Genomic DNA, 18,586 nt, shown 5'->3' with positions numbered 1-18,586 from the left:
TTGGAGCCTGGGAAACAATTGAAAAATATCCATAGGTAACCCTCTTCACCAAGGCACTTTCTGAAAAAAGGCAAGGGTCCAACTTTACATATTACCAAGTACTGTTTAACCCACTGCAGTCCCAAATTCAAGATCTCCAATAGTGCAAGACCAAAGGGGTTCACACTTGCAGGATCTCAATGAAAATCCAACCATGGGGCGTTTCCAAGATGGCGGATTAGACTTGATGGTGGTCGGAGCGTGTTTGAAAACCTTTCGTTTTACCTGTATCCCAGAACGGTGATTGTTTCTGAAAAATGCCACATACTAAAAGAAAGGGCGTTGTGAAAAGCATACCGCCGGCAGCTCCAGGTACAACGCAGATTCAAACAACGCTGTACTGATACGCCACAAGCACCCCACGTTTGACCGGCGAGAATGTACCCACAGCATGGGCAGGTGAAGGAGCATCTAGCCCACAGGATTTGGAAACATTGTTGTCCTCGCCGGAAGTGAATCCTCCGCCGTGCCCCGCTGTAGCCTGGGCGTGTTCGGAGACCCAGGAGCACTCGGAAGTCGTTGTTCCAGGCTCTCCGGTCAGCGGGGACACCCCCAGAGAAGCGGGAGGTAACAGCAAGGGAGAAGTTGTAACTCCACCGGCGCCAACACTGGAATCTATTAGCTTCGCGATTCAGTCCTTAACATCTATGGTCTCACAAACTGCCCAGGAGACAACGTCAATAGTGAGTAAACTGGATTTGCTAACAAACGCGTTTGAGTCATTGAAACAGGAGTCTGTATTAAATAAAGCACAGGTTCAACAGGATATTTCTTCTTTGTCTAAAAAAACAGACTTATTGATTAAAGATAAAATGATAATTCACCAAAAATTGGAAAATTTTGAAAACCATAATAGACGTTTGAACCTACGGATTCTTAATTTTCCCCATTCTTCGGAAATAAATGCAACTGAGATGTTCAAAAAGTACCTAATTGAAAACCTATCTGTTTCTCCAAACTTAATACCTCCTATTAATAAAATATTCTATATACCTATTCCTAAAAAGAGAACAGATGGGAATCAAGAATTTCAGGATTTGACTGATTTTTTGGAAAATTCCAATGATGGGATATTTGAGAGGCGAACTCTTCTTGTCTCAATGGTTTTCGAACAAGATGTGAACATGATTAAAAAACTTTACTTTCGTAATCTTGCAAAACCATTTTATGGCGAGAAACTTTGGATTTTTCCTGACGTTGCGAAGATCATCCAGGAGAGACGTCGGTCTTTCCTGGCAATGAGAGACGAAGTTAAGGCTTTAGGAGCCAGTTTCATACTGTCTTATCCTTGTAAATGTCAGTTAAAATATTTGGACAACAAATATCATTTTTTTGATCCTGGACATTTGAGAAGTTTCATAGATATGAAAAAAGTGAACAGATAGATCTGGTGCTAATTTAAGATCAGTAATTCACAATGTGTGTGTTTGATGGGGTGATCCAGGCCATATTCTTGTTTAAAAATTTATCCTGATTTAACTCCTTTTAAATTTCCAGCCCCCTTGTCTTAATTTTGTGGTCTAAGAAAGAAGTTTAATTGAAATGGGGGACTATATATACTGAAGTAGAATTTTTCTGTTTCTGTTTTTCCTAAACAAGATGTAATGCTTGTGCTATGTTTAAAAATTTATAAATAAAATAATAAAAAAATAAAAAAAAAGAAAATCCAACCATGAAGAGCAAAAATATATTTACTGAAGATCAAGAGATAGGTATATGGGCTACCTTTAAACACAGAGGGCAGCATGAATGTCAGTACTATCTCTAAAAAGCCACAATATTGCATAATGTTGGAACTAGAAATGCATAGAGCCCCATAGACCTTGTTGTCAAAACTTTGATTAATGAGGTTTTCTGCAAGGGACGTAGCCAGACCTCGCGGTGGGAGGGGGCCAGAGCCTGAGGTAGGGGGACACATTTTAGTCTGCCACCCCACTGCCTCACCCCCCCCCCACCACCTCACCTCCCCCCACCGCCTCACTGCACCCCACAGCAGCAAATACCTTTCCTGGCGGGGGTCCCTAATCCCCACCAGCCAAAGCCTTCTTCAGCGCCAGTCTCCGGCATGCCACGTTCGCTACCCTGTGCTTTCTTTCTCCTGACGTCCGTTGGAGACCCCCGCCAGCAAAGGTATTTGGTGCTGTGGGGTGCAGCGAGGTGGTGGGGGGAGACGAGGAGACCGGCGCTGAAGAAGTCTTCGTTGGTGGGGTTGGGGGCTCGGATGAAATCTGAGGGGGCCCAGGCCCCCATGGCCCCTCCTAGCTACAGCACTGTTTTCTGCATATACGTCCCCTGGTCTTGGGGGTCACATGAAATCCAATTGCAGATCACAGGTTGCCAACCCTGGATACAGATTCTTATACTGCTTGAATAGGTTGGTAAGGAAGTTGGATCTTGTTCTCTATAGTGCTTTTTCTTCCTTAAATCTCTTTTGAAGCTTTGAATATCCTTTTCACTCAGGGAGCAAAAATAGAAATACCTGGTTTGTGAATACAACCTATAGTATGAGTTCTGTTACTTCAAGGATGAGGAGCTGAGAGGAGACTGTTGACAAATGCCACACAATAGTGTTGGTACAGCAAAAATTGTATCGGCATTTGAGTTAAGTATACATAGATCTACGCATGTGCTGGAATGCTATTTGGTGAATAATTATTAGTAGTGCAAAAACTGCATACAGAGAATAGCCTTCCAGCACATGTGCAGATATATGCACATGCAATTCTACATACTGATACAATTTCTGTGTGTGCAAATTCTAGCAACTGCTAGCGCAGAACTGTGTGTGAATGCAACCTGCATGCTCTTCCATGTTTGCACATATTTTTTGCACACAATTTATCTGCATACTAGTTAGTTACTGAATTGCCCTCATTTTTTAAAATGAATATTAGGAAACCATATGTTAAGCATTAATGGCATTAGTTTACAGCTCTAACCAGGGATGTAGCCACAGGGGGGACTGACCCTCCCCCCACTTTGGGCTCAGGCCTCTTGCAAAATTGTGGCACCCGATGAATGGCTGCTGGGGATGCTCAAGCTCTGTCAGCCAAAGAGATTTGCTGCCTGAGCTCCCGCCCATGCTGCCTGAACAGCAGCTGTTGATTCTGGCACTTCTGCACATGTTGAGTTCATGCATTGAACCGAGCATATGTGGAAGTGCCAGTGTCAGAACCATAGGAGCCAACTTTTCAAAATTATTGGAGGTGCTAAACCCAATGGAAATAACCTCTCCCTGCACACAGTCAAGGAGTTTGCTCAATATTGGGGGTGCTCAAGCACCCACAGCACCCACAGAGCTTGCTCCTATGGTCAGAGCCTGGAGCACCCTGCCGGCTTCCTTGCTGCTCAGGTAACATGGGCAGGGACACTGGCAGAGAATCTCTTCAGCTGGTGGTACCAAAGCATCCCCGCCAGTAAAAGTAAAATTTGCAAAGATGCTATTTTTATTGGGGGGGGGGAGGAGAAAGGGGAACTGAAAGGAAATACTTGCCCTTCTGTCCACCGCTGCCCCCCCCCCCCAAAAAAAAAATCAAGTTCTGGCTACACTTCTGGCTCTAACACATTTCGTTTTGCATCAGCCCCTGAAGGTTGAGATAGAAAAATAGCTTGTCCCAACAGAAAGGCAGAAAGGCAGCTGGTAACTTTATGCTAGCCACCTTGGGGATTGTAGAGGAGGGGAAGGGAGATGCAGTCTAAATGGGGGCAAACAATGGTCAGGTCACAATTTTAGTGCTTCCACCTCTTTTGCATCCTGTATAGCTGCATATACCTCACTATGGTCCCATTTCAACTTTCCCTCTAATATTCTGTTCTGTGCCTCTTATTTCTATCATATGAACCTTTGTTCTGATGTTCCTTTCCAGATTGCTTATTTTTCTCTCTGCATCAGCCCTTCTTCTTGTGTTCCTTTCTAAATTCCCTCTTTCCTTCTCCTGTGCACCAGCCTTTACTTTGATCTTTAAAATTAAGTATCTTAAATTTCATCGATTGCTTTTTACAGTTTTTTCCTATGGCAATGTTCCTCTTTCCTCCAGTTCCTGGTGGACTCTCTTGGTATATACCCTCTTGATTTAAATATAAGGTTAGTAGCATAAAAGTAGCACTACATTATCTCCATTTTAGTTGTAGTTAATCCTCTTAACTTTTTCATTAACTTTCATTAATGCAGATATCTTCTCTTGCCAAGTCTTGTTGCTTTGTCCTACGCCAATTTCATAGTTTGCACCTATCTTGATCACTCTTCCAAGTTGGCTCTCCTTTATACACTTTTTATATCTTGGCTTGAATATTGTAACCCAATATATGTTGGTTTACCCAGTATTCTACAAAGTGAATTCAAACTATTCAAAAAAATGGCTCTCTGAATTCTGTAGCCTGCAACAAGAATTGATCATATTACCCCTCTTCTGATAATTACCATTGGCTTCTGATACAATACCACCACATCCAATTCAAAATCCATAATTCACAACATTCTCTACTCTGGTCAACCTACTTCTCTCTCATCACTTATCATCCCTCACACTACTACAACATTTCTCTTTTCACTTCATGATGGATATCTTTGTCCCCTCCTCCCAGGTTTCACATGCCTATTAGGCCTCACCCATCAGAGTGCTTTTTATTGCATTGGTCCCCTCCTCTGGAAATCTCTCCCAGTCTCATTTTGTACAGAACTCTCCCTTCCAAAATGTAAGACCTTACTTAAAACTCATTTTTTTTAGTTAGCATTTGGAGATCAAACATTGTTGAGATCAACTGCAATGGTATGAAGTACAGTGCTTTAATCTATCTTACTTCTGATGATCTTCATCTCTAATTTTCTGACTTTTATTTTTCTCTGTCCTATCTTAATTGTGGTTCCATTCTGCTTCCTGATTTTAACAATTTAATTGTAAACCATCTCCCTGTTCTGTACAAGAGGTGGTATATCAAATGCAATAAACTATAATCCATTTAACTCTTGCTGCAGTAGGCCCATGCACAAGATCACCAGGGCCTTTTTCCGCAGCAGGGGAGTTATTTTCATCTGCAATGTCTGCACTATATCACAATCTCAAGCTTTAGTGCATATGTTACCGAGGGGCACCTTTTTGTCTTGGGTGATATGTGACAAGTACGTATTCTTCTTTTTCCTTCCTTCCATACTTCAGCTGCACTATTGCCTTTCTGAGATTTGATATGGATTTTATAGCTTTGTCAGGGGTCACCATGTGAACCTATTCAGCAAGACTTGAGGAGAAGCATTTATTTTCTTCCCATCATATATACACAGTGATTCACTAGCTGCTGCTACTGACTTTTATGTTGTGCTCCCATTAATCCCTAATTTCCCTTTGAGTGAAATTCAGATTATTTTTCCAATATCTAATACTCAGTCTACATGAACAAAGATTATGGTGTAATCCTATACAAAAATAATGTAACATACACTAATTATGACCGTGCTTTTACCCTGAAGAATGTTACATCATAACCAGAATCAGACTGTAACTTTGGTAATTAAAGAACTATTCTGAGGTATAAGATAATTTAATGCAAGCTTAAAACATGATTTATGACAACCTTTCTTTATATAGTTATAATAGGAGAAAATCCTTGATAAATCAATTGTGTATCATCTCTCATTAGTACATGATGACAGAAGAAAACAGTAACTAAGGTATATTATAATGATTTCAGGATGTCAAGCTGTATAATGAGGCTTAGAAAAAATTTATACTGTATTTTCAAGTGATTTATGATCAAGCAAAAATGACATTTGCCACAGAAAAAGTTTAAAGTTAATTATGGTGGTGCACCATCCTTCTATAAACTTTTCACAGTTAAGTAAAATAAAATGTCAATACCTTAGCTCAGCTGAAATGCTGCAAATGTGTATAAAAAATTGTGTTCAGTGATAATCACGTACCACAAAATATAGCATTTTAGTGGCTAAAATTAAGACACTCATTTTCAAAAGAGAAAAATGTCTCAAAAGTGGCACAAAGCAGCAGATGGACAGTTTTCTCACCAAAATATCTAAATCACAATTTTTGAAATGGCAGAATTGAGACATTTTTTGTGGAGTTCGTCTAAATAGCTTACAATCTGGATGTCTTTCAGCAATAATGGAACAGAAAAAAAAAAAGATCCAGGACAAAACAAGAAGCACATTTTTATCTAGACCTGTTTCAGTCACAACTAAGTCAGAAAAAGGTGCCCTAACTGGCCAGCTGACCACTCTAGGGATTAACAATAGCATCAAGCTCAACTCATAAGTATATTTCTCAACAATTCATTTTATAAATCAGTTAAAGTAATACTGTTGGATCTATCAGATATGAATACTTCAACCATTAGGCTATATTATTTGAACCAATATATAGGATCAGTATGTAATCTTCATCGATCCTTTAGCTATATATTTTTTACATTTTTCTTCTCAGAGGTAATTTGAACTGAGTACTTATGTTTACTTCTTCTTAAATTTTTCATTTTGTAGTCCACTGCATTGACCACTAGGCTACCCCTCTGCACTATTGGGATGTCTGTGTGACCTGTCTACTAGGAATGCTGCCAGACAGATGTCCCTATAATTTCACATAAGAACATTAGTGCAAGTGGAAGCTAAAAAATGCCAACTAATGGATTTGTAGATGGTAAAAATAAGACTAGTGTAGCTTAGTAGCCAGGGGGGTGGGTAAGTTAACCAGACAAACTGGATTGCATAAAACACAGTCCTATCTTTATCCAGTTTCACTTAGGCAGTTAAGTGCTGAATATCGCTCTTAACTTCATAAAAGATAGCCAGCAGCATAAACCTGGATATTCAATGCCAGTGCCTGGACATGACCTGGCATTGAATATCTAGGTATGGCACTGGCAGAAGACCCCCCCCCCCCCAAAGAAAAAAACACAGACTGCTGCTGGTTGAATATTTACCCCCCCCCCCCCCCCCATTGATAATTGGACTGGAGACAAGATGGCCACCAATGAAAGAGGATACCTTCCTAGTTGTTCTCTGTGAGCTTCACTAACATGGGTAAGCAGAAGGGAAAGATTAGAACTTGCTCTACACAGTCTTCCCTGATCCCTCTGTCCGAACCCATGGAGAAACTTGTGATATGAGGCAGCGAACTGGGTAGCACTTTGCTGTCTGCTGCAAATGAAGGTGGCTTGGAGATAGAAACTTCTTTAGCCTAGAGAAATGTTTTCCACCTTCCGTGCTTAGACCCAGAAGTGCTAGTGATAATGCCACTAAGGTAGTGCTGGAGTTGCATGTATCTTGGTGGCTGTTAGAGAGATTACACTGACTACAATTGGTGCCCCTGGAGAGATCCTGAAGCTGGGGTGGGGCTTTCTTACACAGGACATACTGAAAGGACCTGGTCCGACGAAGATTCTGGAGGCTTCTGCAGGAGAAATCTCCATGACCATTAGGAAGAATGCCATGGATTCAACTCAGCCTGGGATTCTTAAACCTTCACTGGTGACTTGGTTTCCATATGGGGAGTCATTGAAGCTTTGCAAGGTATTATAAATATGAGATTTGATGACATACCTGTATAAACTAAAGATTTTCAAGAGAAATATGCTATTTATGATAACACCTTAGTGGAACAAGCTGCAAAAATTAAATCTCTTGAGAAAGTATGGATTTGTCATCTTTAGCAAAATGCCTGTATTGGGGTAAAATCTAAGTAAACACTTTTAGACAGACTTTCTATTTGTACTGAAACTCAGTTTTACAAAATTTAGATTGTGAGCCCACTAGGGACAGAGAAAGTACCTGCATATACCTGCGCAGGGTGCTTGCACAGGAGGCGGGCTGTGTGGTTCTAGAACAGGCCCATAGCATGGCAACAGTGCAGAGCCAAGGGGTCCAATTTAATCGCATACCCAGCACTGAGTTTAAAGAGGCACCAGAAAAAGATTTAAAGCCAGAGGATGTTTTCACTGCCATTCTTGTGCATGAAGCCTCAATTATGAAAGCTTCCCGGGGCTCTGCGTCGCCTGGTAGCTGCATCCTTCGTCTGTGGAACTGGAGCAAATGGTTGGGGAGCAGCTTTCAACTTCTTCTGCAGCCTGCTTCTTCGCATTGGACTGCTAGGTCACTCTCATCTCATCCTGTTGCCACTGTTCAATCTACTGTGTGTTCTCTACAGGCAGCAATGCGGGGTTCAGCCCACACCTCAACTTCCAAATATCATCTGAAGTCCTTCCTACCATCACATTTATGACCCATTTTGGACTTCCTCACCTTTCCTTTTTTTTTATTTAATCAATTTCTGTTTTCATTGTACTTGCATCCCCTCTGATCTGGCCACAGCCTTTCAGTGCATTTTTCCTTCCCTTCTCCCTCTGATTCTTCTGCCCTCTTTACTGTCATTATACTTATTTTCTCAGTTCATTGTAAGCTGCTTTGAGGCTGCTTTAAGTGGTATAAAGCGGGGTATAAATGTTCTGAAATAAATAAATATGTAAACCACTTTGGTTGTACCATAGAAAGGTGGTATATCAAATCCATGACTGTTTCCCATACCCTTAGAAAGCTGGACTACCAATGTTTAATATGGTAGGCACTTTAGGGGGTCTAGAGCCATTTGGGGGTGGGGTGAACAGGAGGCAAGTAAGGCCTTGAGGGAGTGGCTGGTATGCTGGGGGGCCTGCTCTGCCAGCTCAATATTCCTGCATGATGAAATAAATCCAGCTTTTAGCTGGGATTATTTTACCATTTTTTTTTTGGCCATAACATGATATGGATTGTATCACTGCAAGTTGCATTATGGTATTTATATAGTACTGAGTGTCAAAACATGCATTTGCATGTTTTGCATCTCATTCCTATGTAACCCATGGTTACTTAATTATTGTTGTGGTAAATTTGGTCAAGCTGCATTATGGCCCTTCAAGTCACATTAAGGGGCAAATAATGTGACTAAGGAAAGTTACCAATGTAAGCTACTTGGCGCAATGACAGCTCACATGACTCAGAATCCATGGTTTGTTTGACAAAGGTCTTTTTAAAGACCATAATATTTCTTCATCTTTTACACCTATAGTTAATGACTATTTGATTGTTTTACGCAATTTATATAAAGACTCCTGAAGCAGGCTAACTGCTGAAACATGGTACTGTGTCAAGTCTTCATCATTAAACTGTTTTACCATCAATTGAAGTTTCTTCGTCTGTTTCTGGTTAGCCTGGTCTATTTCCCACTCCTTTTGTTTTCCTGGCTACTGTTTAAAGACAGGTTTATATTACCACATGTCATGCTATTTCAACACAGGTCCCATTTTATGCAATGAGACACTGGTTTATTTTATTCAATGACTTGTGGTAAAATAACCCATCTTAATTGTAACCCTCGTTGATGACTTCCCACCTTAAAGTCCCAACACAGCTTGATAATGTCCCCATTAAAAGGGGGAGGGGAGTAATCAACATGGGTTACTGTTAAAGTCAGGTTATTATAGCATAAGGTCTCACTGCATAAAATGGGACCTTGTGCTAAAATAACTCAACGTAACAGTAGCCCATGTTGATGACTTCTCCCCTAAATATGGATTTTAGCACATATTCAACACTTACTCTGATTCCCCAAATCCAAGCAACCTTCAAGTGCTGCTTCTACTATTTGCGATAGCTTTGCTGCCTTTCTCCTTATATCGAGAAGGTAAATCTTATCCTAGTTGTGCATGCCATGATAACATCAACACTGGATTACTGTAATGCACTCTATAACGGTCTGACTACAAAGGGCCAGCACCAGCTCCAATTGATTCAGAATTCTGCAGCAAGACTAATAGAAGGTTGCAAGCAACATGACCACATCACATCATTTTTGCAAGAACTTCACAGGCTACCAGTATAATAAAGGGCTACATTTAAAAATCTATGTCTGATCTTCAAGGCCCTTAAAGGAAATGGCCCTGAGTATCTGAAGAACAGGATGATCCTCTATACACCTCCAAGGACACTAATTAGGTCCTCTCAAGGACTAGCACTAACCACACCCTCTCCAAAAGACATTACAAGATGTGATACCTGCAAGTGAGCCTTCTCCAGAGTAGGCCCCACACTCTGGAATGCACTCCCTGAAAGGCTCACTTAAAACAAGACTATTTCTACTCCAGGAAGCAGGTGAAAGCTTGGCCCTTCAACCGGCCTTTAATGGAAGAAGTGACCAACTTGTTAGTCTCACTCACACACACAAGGAGTGACACGGGCTGCACATACTGGAGCAGGACATGTTTATCCACTCCTACCCTAGCTGAGATATTTAACAATCTCTCAGACCTCATGTGCACCTTTCTTTAAATTAGTCAACTTACTTTCTAACTCCTCTTACTCTCTTACCTATATGTTCTATCTTTGCTTATACCCTACAGTGTTAATTAAAATGTTCTATTACATATTGTGAAAGTAGTATACAATCTTACTTTGTATTGTTATTCAAATATTTTTACTGCTGTAATTGTGTATTGCTCATGTTTGATTTATTTTTACTGTACACCACCTTGAGTGAATTCCTTCAAAAAGGCGGTAAATAAATCCTAATAAATAAAAATAATATTAAGTGCACATCTAACACTGCTATATTTAAGGGTATTGTTTATGCAGATCGTGCACTAACGTAGTCATTAGTGCTCAGTACCTGCTAGGGATTAATGTGGGATCACTTAGCATCTCTTATGAAGGATCATATATTAACAGCGTTATCCAGTTAGCACAAGTTACTAGAACACGCCAGCAGGTTAATGTTTCCCTGCTCATGGTATACTTTCTCTCCACAAAATTCTATAACACATGGGTTACCACAAGCTAACAGATATATTACCACAGAATACCTTAATACAATCATGCGGTAACCTCTTAGCACACATTAAGGGCTTAACCCTTTAGTAAATACACCCCAGTGTTACTAGAGAAAATCAATTTGGTTGTAATATTATTTATTTAATATTGTTATTTTTTTAGTTATTTATTTGGCATATTTTGATACACATCTGGTAAAAATTGATCAGCACAATAGGTATTTCGGCCTAATAGAGTTGCTGTTTCTATATTTTATTTTGTGTGCTTGTACATAATCATATTATTACACTGTCCTGCTTATTTTCGAACGAGGCCGGCCATCTTCCGACAGAAATCGGGAGATGGACGGCCTTCTCCTAAAACCGGCCAAATCGGTATAATCGAAAGCCGATTTTGGCCGGCTCCAACTGCTTTCCGTCACAGAGCCGGCGAAAGTTCAAGGGGGCGTGTCGGTAGTGTACCGAAGGCGGGACAGGGGCGTGCTTAACACATGGCCGGCTTTGGCTAATAATGGAAAAAAGAAAGCCAGCCCTGACGAGCATTTGGCCGACTTTACTTGGTCCCTTTTTGTTCACGACCAAGCCTCAAAAAGGTGCCCCAACTAACCAGATGACCACCGGAGGGAATGGGGGATCACCTCCCCTTACTCCCCCAGTGGTCACCAACCCCCTCCCACCCAAAAAATAATTATTAAAAAATATTTTTTGCCATTCTCTATGCAAGCCTCAAATGTCATACCCAGCTCCATGATAGCAGTATGCAGGTCCCTGGAGCAGTTTTAATGGGTGCAGTGCACTTCAGGCAGGCAGACCCAGGCCCATCCCCCCCCATCTGTTACACTTGTGGTGGTAAATGGGAGCCCTCCAACCCCCCCCCAAAACCTACTGTACTCACATGTAGGTGCCCCCCTTCATCCCTAAGGGCTATGGTAGTGGTGTACAGTTGTGGGTAGTGGGTTTTGGGGGGGATTTGGGGGGCTCAGCACACAAGGTAAGGGAGCTATGTACCTGGGATCAATTTGTGAAGTCCACTGCAGTACTGCAGTGCCCCCTAGGGTGCCCGGTTGGTGTCCTGGCATGTCAGGGGGACCAGTGCACTAAAAATGCTGGCTCCTCCCATGACCAAATACCTTGGATTTGGCCGGGTTTGAGACGGCCGCCATTAGTTTCCATTATCGGCGAAAACCAATGGTGGCCATCTCTAACGCCGGCGATCTCTTAGGGCAGGCCAAATGTTGAGATTTGGCCGGCCCCGATCGTATTATCAAAACAAAAGATGGCCGGCCATCTTGTTTCGATAATACGGTCGGGTACGCCGCTTGACAGGGCCGGCGTTACAGATGGCTGCCCTTATAGATGGCCGACCCCGTTCGAATATGGCCCTCTGTGTTAAATAGAAAACAACCTCTTAAATTAGATGATTATAGTCCTAAAATTTTGAGCCAGAAAATTTTAAAAACTTTACATCTAATAAGCTACCATGTGTAAATGGTTAACCAGTATGAAAAGTCACTTCTTATGGTTTAAGTGTGTTACCCTGGATATGTCAACAGCGAATTGAACAGCTGTATTTCTTTTGTTCGTTTTCCATTCTTCCCGTTTGTAGGAGATAACACTCATATTTAATAGGAGATGCCAATAAGAGCAGATATTGACATATTTCTCAATGTTAAAGCTGATGGTCTGACTAGGCTAGCCACAGTAAATACTACAGCTGCAGAAGTGAATAACCCCTGCAATATTTGTTTTTGGGGGTGGGGGGTGGGGAGGAGATTACATAACAGCTCACCTATGTGAAATGTCCCAAAAAGTGCATATGTTATGCCTATTTTATAAACTCTAGATAGGTGTCTATGTACCTTTATAAAATAGGCTTTCAAAATCAGTCCTAATAGGAGGTAATTCTATGAAATGGGCACCAACATTTAGATACCACATATGCATGTAAATGACCAGAATACTGGCATGTACACACGTTTGTGTGTACCTACATGTAAAAATGCCAATAAACAGGCTACACACTATTCTATAACTATGCACCTGTGTTCAATAGTGTGTAGTTTGAAGGTGGACATGCACATTGGCAGGGCTCATAGTTACATACGTGAACTATAGAATACTGTAAGTTATGTATGTATCTCTGGAATCTAGATGTGAGCTTTTATACCAGTTCAATGGCTGGAGTATGTATTACTGTCTAACCCCATATGTGCATATATACCCTGTTATACCAGTATCCTATAAAGAAAAATAGGTGCCTACCCTCCTTTATATAATATGTTCTACACAGGCGCCCTCTGGGTGCCCCTTTATAGAACTGCCCTCATACCTGCAAATTCTATATAGTGCGACTAGAGTTGCCTATGCAAATCTGGGTGTATTCTAATTTGCATGCACAACTCAGTTGGTTAACAAGCTAATCAGTGCTGAAAATGGGATATTAATAAGCAATTATTGGCACTAATTGGCACTAATTAGAATATATACTCACTACTCGCTAAATGTAGTCTATAAAGTAGTCTGCATAAATTCTACTACACAGATCTCAAAAGTGGGCATGGCCATGGGAGAAGCATGGGCGGGTTGTGGGCATTCCTGAAATTTACGCAGTGTTATAGAATAACCCGTTCTGTGCCTAACGTTAGATATGGAATTTACACCAGCTTCTCATTCGTGTAAACGGCTGCGCCTAAATTTTAGGTGCCGTTTATAGAATACATGTCATGTTTTCCATCCACATCAATTTTTTCAGTGACAAATATACAATCTGGGCCATAGTACACAAATTCTCTCATACAAGTTTGCATCTGCTTTGAAGAAGGAATAAATGTGTTCAGGTACTCACACACATATTTTATAAAATATGCGCATACATTGCAACTCCTCCCAAAGTACACCCAGGGAATGCCTATGGGTAGTCTTCTCAGTGCTCAATTTGCATGCACATATTTGATTGCACATCTTTAGCTGTTTCCTGCTAGAAAACATGTTTTTACATGTGGAAAATGTTTTGTAAAATTACCCTAATAGAGTTTATAATCAAAAACCTCAGCATAAAAGGATCTGAAGCTAGCTTTCAAAAACCCAAAACATCTCAAGGTAATTTACATCATCTAGAGATTTTATGCATTTGAAACAATAGTTGATGTATTATAAAAATGTATTTTCTAATGCAGTTTTACAAGAATACATCTCCATTCATTCTGTGCACTTTAAAGGTGTTAATTTTAGAAATCCAAATTAATTCACTCCTTCACATCCAATTTACTTCATCACCACCCCTTATTTTGCCTAATACTCTTTTCAGTATTAGCTCTTTTCAGTATCTGGATTATTACCTTGGCATTCATGATAATGGTGCTGGTGCCTTCTGCATATTACTCCTTTTAATAGCAAATAACATTTCTGCATTCTGATTTTTTTCACTGTCTCTAAACATTATTGGAGTAAATTTTAGAAGGCTTAGGCACAACTTACACATATAAATACCAGATTGATGTGTGTAAATCATCCAATACAACTAAGTAAAAATGTTAGAAAAGACAGTAATTATAGATAGATAAATAGATAGATACAGATGATGCGATGCAGGATTTTAGACATTTACAGAGAAGGCATGTTCAGTGTATTCCTTTCCATTATACACGGATTACATATATTTTTAAGGGTCATACATGTGTAAGTCATCACAATTAAATGCCAGCATTTACACCTGTTGTAAAACATGCACAAACCTCCACAAACATGCATTTTTTTTAATGACCTGAAGCTTGGGAGTTGCTTGTTGGAGGAGAATTGCTTGTGGTTGGTGTTCCTGTCATCTCTCTCTTAACCTCCTTCAGTCCTTAGAATCATTTCTTCTATTCTCATCTGATCTTTCTCTGCCTCTTCCTGCACTGTGTTGTCTGGCTGTTTTCCTGTATCTCTCTCTGTGGCTGTATGAGTGGGGTGAAGCTGCCATATATGGGTCTTTTTTTTAGAGAGGCTGTTAATAACCTTTGGTTTTATGGTTTTAATTTTTTAGGGGATTGCTTTGGTCACTTTTTGGATCATTTGCAGTGTTTTCCAAATGACTGCACATCCTAATAACTAGTGATATCCCTGCATTATTTACATCATATTATAATAATTGAATATAGGGATTTATATTCCACATCCTACCAAAAGGTTTACCCCCTATAATTCTATAAAAGTCACCAAAAATTGTGCATGCCAATTTAATTAAATAATGAGCTAATTAGCACCAATTGGCTTTTTAACAAACAATTATTGGCACTAATTAGATCTAATTGGAATTTATGCATGTAAATTTAGGCACGAGATCTGCACCTAAATTTTACATTAGTAAAAATAAGAGGCACAGAAATGAGAGGGCTATGGGTTGAATGGGGGCATTCCTAGCATTTATGCACATTGTGCTAATAGCCATGCTTAAAGCTAAACATGATTCCTGGGCATATACACTATTCTGTAAACTGTACCTGACTATAAGTACAGTTTATAGATTAGTGGGTTTTTGGTGCCGATTTTTTCTTGGCATCATATATATAGAATTCACTCCTAAGGGTGGATCAGAAAAAAATGCAAGGGGAAAGATGATCCTTGTTGAAACAACAAAAAAGTAATTAATAGTAAGAATTTATTTTAAATATTAAAAAAAAAAAGTTTTTAACAATTTCCAAAACATTAGATAGGAAGAAATTCCAAAATTAACAACCTGGTAGAAAAAAAGAAGGGTAAATTGTCTTTTATAACATATTTTTTTTTACTGATGGAAAATGGAGCAATAAACCATTTCTAATTCCAGAACATTTCTAGGAAACAGGAGGAGGAAGCAGACAAGGAAAATATGTAATGAGGCTATTGATGTATTCCTGCCATATTTATCTCTGGTTGTTCTTTTGCTCAAATTTTGAATAGCATGGTTTATTTTGTTTGTTGGCCTTCTCAGATGGCTATTTGGGTGAATGCATATCAAGCATAGGATTCATTTCCATTTGTGGTTGATGGGCTGTAAGCTTTCTATTGTGTTAAAAGCTGGAGAATTCACTGGGACTCATTCTTACCATGCGCAAATAACTCTCTTTCCTACATATTGTAAGTAAATGTACTTCTATAACCCCATCCTTTCATTAATCCTAATTCTTGTTTTCAATATTTTTTCATTTTTAAGAAAGACTGTACCTCTGTAGGTTTGTCTGATAAGCAGGAATCTTACAGGGTGTTTAGTGTCTCTAATTGCTACCTATGGACAATTGAAAATATTCTGAAATCACTTTCTTCGATCTCCCTTAACAGCATAGTGCATCTGGTATTTGCATTTAAAAGACTTTAAAATTGCTGTTGTGAAAAAGGTTACAAAGTGTATGAATCTCAGTACTGTTCGCTTTGGACATAAATAAAACAAAATATCCCGGACTCTAAAAGCCTTATTTAAAGAACTACAAGTTTACAATTAAACTACCCCTAAAACAGTTCAATTAGAAATGTATGGCTTAGTAAAATGTTTAGAATATTGTTCTTTCTACTTATTGAGCAGCATTGACTGACAGCTTCTGGGCAATGTCTCTGCCGCTTTGAGTCCTAATACTGAGGGTAAATATCCTGTTCTCCAGGCCACATGGAAGGTAAATGCGCCGTATCCTTAGAGCACATGTGCATAAATGCTCCATTTCAATACTACACACGGGGTAAAAAAGGTGCCCTATCTTGACATCGGAGCAGGCTAAATACCCCGTTTCTCCAAAGTATACCGGAGGATGAACCCCTCTTTTTCTGACTGTTAACGGGATCTTTTTTTTTTTCCTTCCAGTGTGGCGGTCGCTTCACCCTCGCCCGGGTAGTGCTATCCCGCAGCCTCTAGCTGGGTTTATTCCGAGCCAATAAGCGGAGCGGCCGCAGCTCGCGACCCTGAGGAGCGCGAGGGGCCGGACGCAGGTTGGGGCGGGTAGGTGGAGAGGCAGGAACAGCAGGCGACTGGAGTTCCCGGGTCGCGCGCGGCGCTTCCCCGACAGGCGGTGGAGCTGTAGGACACTGTAGTGCGGGGGGCGGCGGAGCTCCAGGACACGGCGACCCGGCAATACGAATTTACCTGCACTGGACGCGCGGCGGGGGCTCCACAGAGCTGCAGGGCTTCCGGGACGCTGAAGTAGGGCTCTGGAGGACACCCAGGAGAAGAAGCGAGTTCCTAGCCCGGGCTTTGGAAGCAGTCGCTGCGGGAGAGGTTGGAGGGGAAGTTGACCGAGGAGTGGCCGCGCGGTGCCGTTTCTCGGCCCGGTGTTTTGCGGCGCTAGGCACAGGGGAGGGGTGGGGGGTCATGGCCGGTGGAAGAAACTGCGCTGCCTGCCCGTCCCGGCTCTGGTGGCTGCCGCTGTGCTGGCTGGCGGTGGTGACATGCACCTCGGTATCTGCAAGCAAGTCTCCCAGCTGCCATGAAGTGCGATCAGCGTTCCAGAGCCGCCAGATCGGACCCCTCATGCTTGTCCCCGACGTGCCCACTCTCGGTGAGGATCTTTTATTTCTACAGGATGCACGTTGCAACATCAGTGTATTACTAGTTAATTGCCAGATGCAAATACTTCTGCTCTGTGTGTGCTGTTAGATTTTCTTTTCCAATGAGTTGCAACATGCTACAAGTTTGTTTATGATTTCCATTTATTAATTGAAGGGTTCGTGGAGCCCAGACATAGAACAAACTCTATATTAACTGTATTTAAGTGCATCTTCTATGTTTTGCTTTTTGCATAAAGTTTTACATGCTGTTAAGAAAGTCGACACTCGTGGCGAGGGAAGCTGAAGCTATGCAGGAGGCAGGACTGGAGAGGATTCTTTGGGCTTTATTTATAACTGCAGGTAGATTTGGGGAATCGGTGAAACTAATCAGGTGAATTAAAAATCCATCCCCACGAGATGTAAAAGAACCCAAACAGGTTTCTTACCTCAACTAAAGGTTCCTCGTACCCAACTGCATATGTTCTGTTGCTCTTGTCCTGATGGAAAATTGGTACGATCAAAATAATAGATTGGATATTGTATTTTTGAAGGAGATCACATTGATAATCCGATACAAAGTGCTGTCAGACGTAAAGCTAGTAGAATTTACAGTACCATAGTACTAGTTTTCCTTTCTGCGCTGAATAGTTTTTCTATTTTACTGCCACACGGTTTGCAATGATAAAACTGCATCGAACATTTTTAATTACTGTGTATCTTGAATTGACATAAAACTATTAAAATGTATGTACCTTAATAATAGTTTTCCTTTCCTCAACTGAATGATATTTCTAGACTATTGCTTCAGGGTGTGCTACGAAAAGGTTGCATGAAAACATCTTAAATTTTGTGTATTGTTGTAGTGTCTGTACTATTGTGTCATGTAGAACAGTTTAAGAAATTCAGATAACTTGTATAAGATGTTAATGTTAAACTGAAGATTATGGAAGGACAATTAGTACAGCATAGGCAGGGCTCTGTCTGTGAATTATGTCTTGGTGGCTTTAGAGGTCATTTTAATAGCAGAGTTCCTATGAAAAAGAGTCCAGAAGTCAGTGAAACCGTGATACTGTTCTTGAGATGCTTTAGAGGCAGGCTCTGAACAGCAATCCCTCCGCTCAGTGAAATTGACATTTGAGAAAACTCATTTGTACACCCATGACATATTGGCTGTGTGTTGATACTTTAAAAACCCAATGCAAAATGAGTCATGTAATTATAGCAGTCATATTCAATGGTTAGAAAAATGTGC

The 18,586-nt window shown here is 40.7% G+C and overlaps 1 protein-coding gene across 2 annotated transcripts in view; it reads left to right on the top strand.

Annotated features, from left to right (window-relative positions):
* Window positions 1-16,848: 16,848 nt before the first annotated feature.
* LOC115478870 (glypican-5-like) overlaps window positions 16,849-18,586 on the top strand; it is a 1,084,132-nt gene continuing 1,082,394 nt past the window's right edge. For both annotated transcript variants that reach the window (XM_030216505.1, XM_030216504.1), the window contains exon 1: window positions 16,849-17,345. In XM_030216505.1, the coding sequence (XP_030072365.1) occupies window positions 17,159-17,345 (187 nt within the window). In that variant the 5' untranslated portion in view covers window positions 16,849-17,158. The remainder of the gene's footprint in view (window positions 17,346-18,586) is intronic.

The sequence above is a fragment of the Microcaecilia unicolor genome, chromosome 10, assembly GCF_901765095.1.
Source record: "Microcaecilia unicolor chromosome 10, aMicUni1.1, whole genome shotgun sequence".
Taxonomy (NCBI): domain Eukaryota; kingdom Metazoa; phylum Chordata; class Amphibia; order Gymnophiona; family Siphonopidae; genus Microcaecilia; species Microcaecilia unicolor.
The sequence above is the reverse complement of the archived record's forward strand: the minus strand, read 5'-3'. Positions and strand labels throughout refer to the sequence as shown.